The sequence below is a fragment of the Empidonax traillii genome, unplaced genomic scaffold (assembly GCF_003031625.1).
Source record: "Empidonax traillii isolate 1590-97213 ecotype Southwest subspecies unplaced genomic scaffold, ASM303162v1 scaffold1413:size212259, whole genome shotgun sequence".
In the NCBI taxonomy this organism is placed as follows: Eukaryota; Metazoa; Chordata; class Aves; order Passeriformes; family Tyrannidae; genus Empidonax; species Empidonax traillii.
The window spans coordinates 210,271-212,259 of NW_020956606.1; the positions used below are offsets into that span (position 1 = coordinate 210,271).

A 1,989-nucleotide genomic window follows, 5' to 3' on the forward strand; every position below is an offset into this window, starting at 1 on the left:
ACGGGCTGGATTTGTTAGTAGTTTAGGAGGAAGAGCCTCCTTTGGGGGTGTGATGTTCCTTAGCACTGACTAAACCATTTGGGCTGCCCAAATCACTGGGTGGTTTCCTTGCAGGGGAGGTTGTTGGATGGCAGATATTTCTGCTCAAAGGATGCACAGATGATGTTGCAGTTCTGAAAGCAAATGGAGTTAATTAGAGCCAGAATGTCATCAGGTTTTTGCTGATGATAGGAGCTGAGACCTGCATGGAGAGAGCACATTAATGTCTGGACTGCTGCCAAATCCTGCCTTCCACACTTAACTCTTATGGAAATGGTTGGGATTTGGGTGTTTGGATGCTTGTTGGTATCTGGGAGAACAACTGAGGGCTGTGTGAGGTCAGAGGAAATGAAACTTCAGCCGTTTTCCAGCTCTGGACTTCTTTTGTCTCAGTTAATTTTAGTTTTGTATTAAAACCCATGTGGTTTGTGCTGTCCAAATGGACCAGGACTAAATGCTGGAGTATTATCCTGGAGGACTTTGCTGCCTCCAGGTGGGTTGCTCTGTGTCACTACTGAATTTACAGCATAACCAGGAGATGCTTTTTAGAAAAGACAGTGCTTCATCTTCCTGAAATACTGTAGTTCAATGGCAAGTCATGGTTCTTAACATATTTCACTCTTAATGTTCCAATATGGGATAGTGAGCAGACAAACAGAAAGCTCAAATCCACATAGGAAGTTTCTGGCATGTTCTGTACCTGTTGAAGCAGTTGTACCTGTGGGAACTAAGACTCAAAAAAAAAATCCAGAAGGACTTTTGGAGCTTATAAGTGTGGAGGTTTTCTGTTGGATTTGGTTGGTGTGGGGTTTTTTTGGCTGGCTTTTTTTTTCCCCTCCATATTTCCTCTTTTTTTAACCAGCTCTGGTTGCCAGGAGTTGAAGGAAAGGGGGAAGTGGGGCTGTGAGTGCTCAGGATGTGGAGAAGGGAATCATTAACCTGTGGGTGCAAGCGCTGACCCAGCCTTTTTGCATTTTAGCATCAGAGAAACAAATTTAACTATTCTTTTTTTCCCCCAATACATTTCCCAGGCTCAAGAAACGAGGACAATGAAATTCTGGCATGGGAAGCTGTCATGAAGGAGAATTACCTTGTCAAAATCAATACCAAAGCAAACGATTCATCAGAAGAGTACGTCTGCCCTTCTTTGTCTTCCTTCTCCTAATTTTCTGTTGAATATTTCTAGTGAAGGCAAGTTTCCAGCAGCTCTAAATGTTTAAAACATTAATGAGTGAGTAAATAAACTCAGCGTAAATATGCTTTTTATTTTTAATTTTTGAGGTGAAATGGTGGCTCTTTTTATGCGCTGCAGGGAAGAAAATGCCTTCCTGTGGTGTTTTGAGATCTTATTTTGGAAAGCATTGCTATTGCTGACTATTCTAGGAAGAATTTCTTCACTGAAAGGGTTGTCCAGCCCTGGCCCAGCTGCCCAGAGCACTGGTGGAGTCCCCATCCCTGGGGGGATTTAAAAGCCATGTGGGTGTGGCACTTGGGGACACGGTTTGGTGGTGGCCTTGGCAGGGCTGGATTAAGGACTGAACTCGATGATCTTTCCCAACCTAAATAATTCTATGATGCAGTTAGCAGAGAATATTTGGCATTACACCTGGAATATCAAACATTCCCACAGCATTAATCTGTATGGAGATCTGTGCTTAATAGCATGAGTAGGAGAGACCTCTGGGGAGGGGAAGATGCTCTTTGGAATGATGGTGTTGGAAGTTTGGGGACTTGGACTGTGCTTCTTTGAGTGCCAGCTTGTGACACACTATCCTAGGGATCTGTCTCAGTGTTTTCAGAGTAATAGTCTAAGAGGAAAAAAAAAAAAACAAACATAAATAAAGCTGGAAAACAGAACAGTAACCTGATCTGTGTGTTGGCTGAACGTGGTTGAAAGCAATGCCAGTCACCTGCAGCTGCACCTCCTCGGGAGGATGGAGCACTGCAGGG

At 43.6% G+C, this 1,989-nt stretch overlaps 1 protein-coding gene across 2 annotated transcripts in view; it reads left to right on the forward strand.

The window, feature by feature from the left end:
- Positions 1 to 1,224, forward strand: part of TRPM8 (transient receptor potential cation channel subfamily M member 8) — a 28,423-nt gene extending 27,199 nt beyond the window's left edge. The window contains exon 23 of one of the 2 annotated variants that reach the window (XM_027907154.1): positions 1,071 to 1,224. In XM_027907154.1, the coding sequence (XP_027762955.1) occupies positions 1,071 to 1,204 (134 nt within the window). In that variant the 3' untranslated portion in view covers positions 1,205 to 1,224. The remainder of the gene's footprint in view (positions 1 to 1,070) is intronic. The other variant, XM_027907155.1, reaches the window with a different exon arrangement.
- The last annotated feature ends 765 nt before the right edge of the window (positions 1,225 to 1,989 follow it).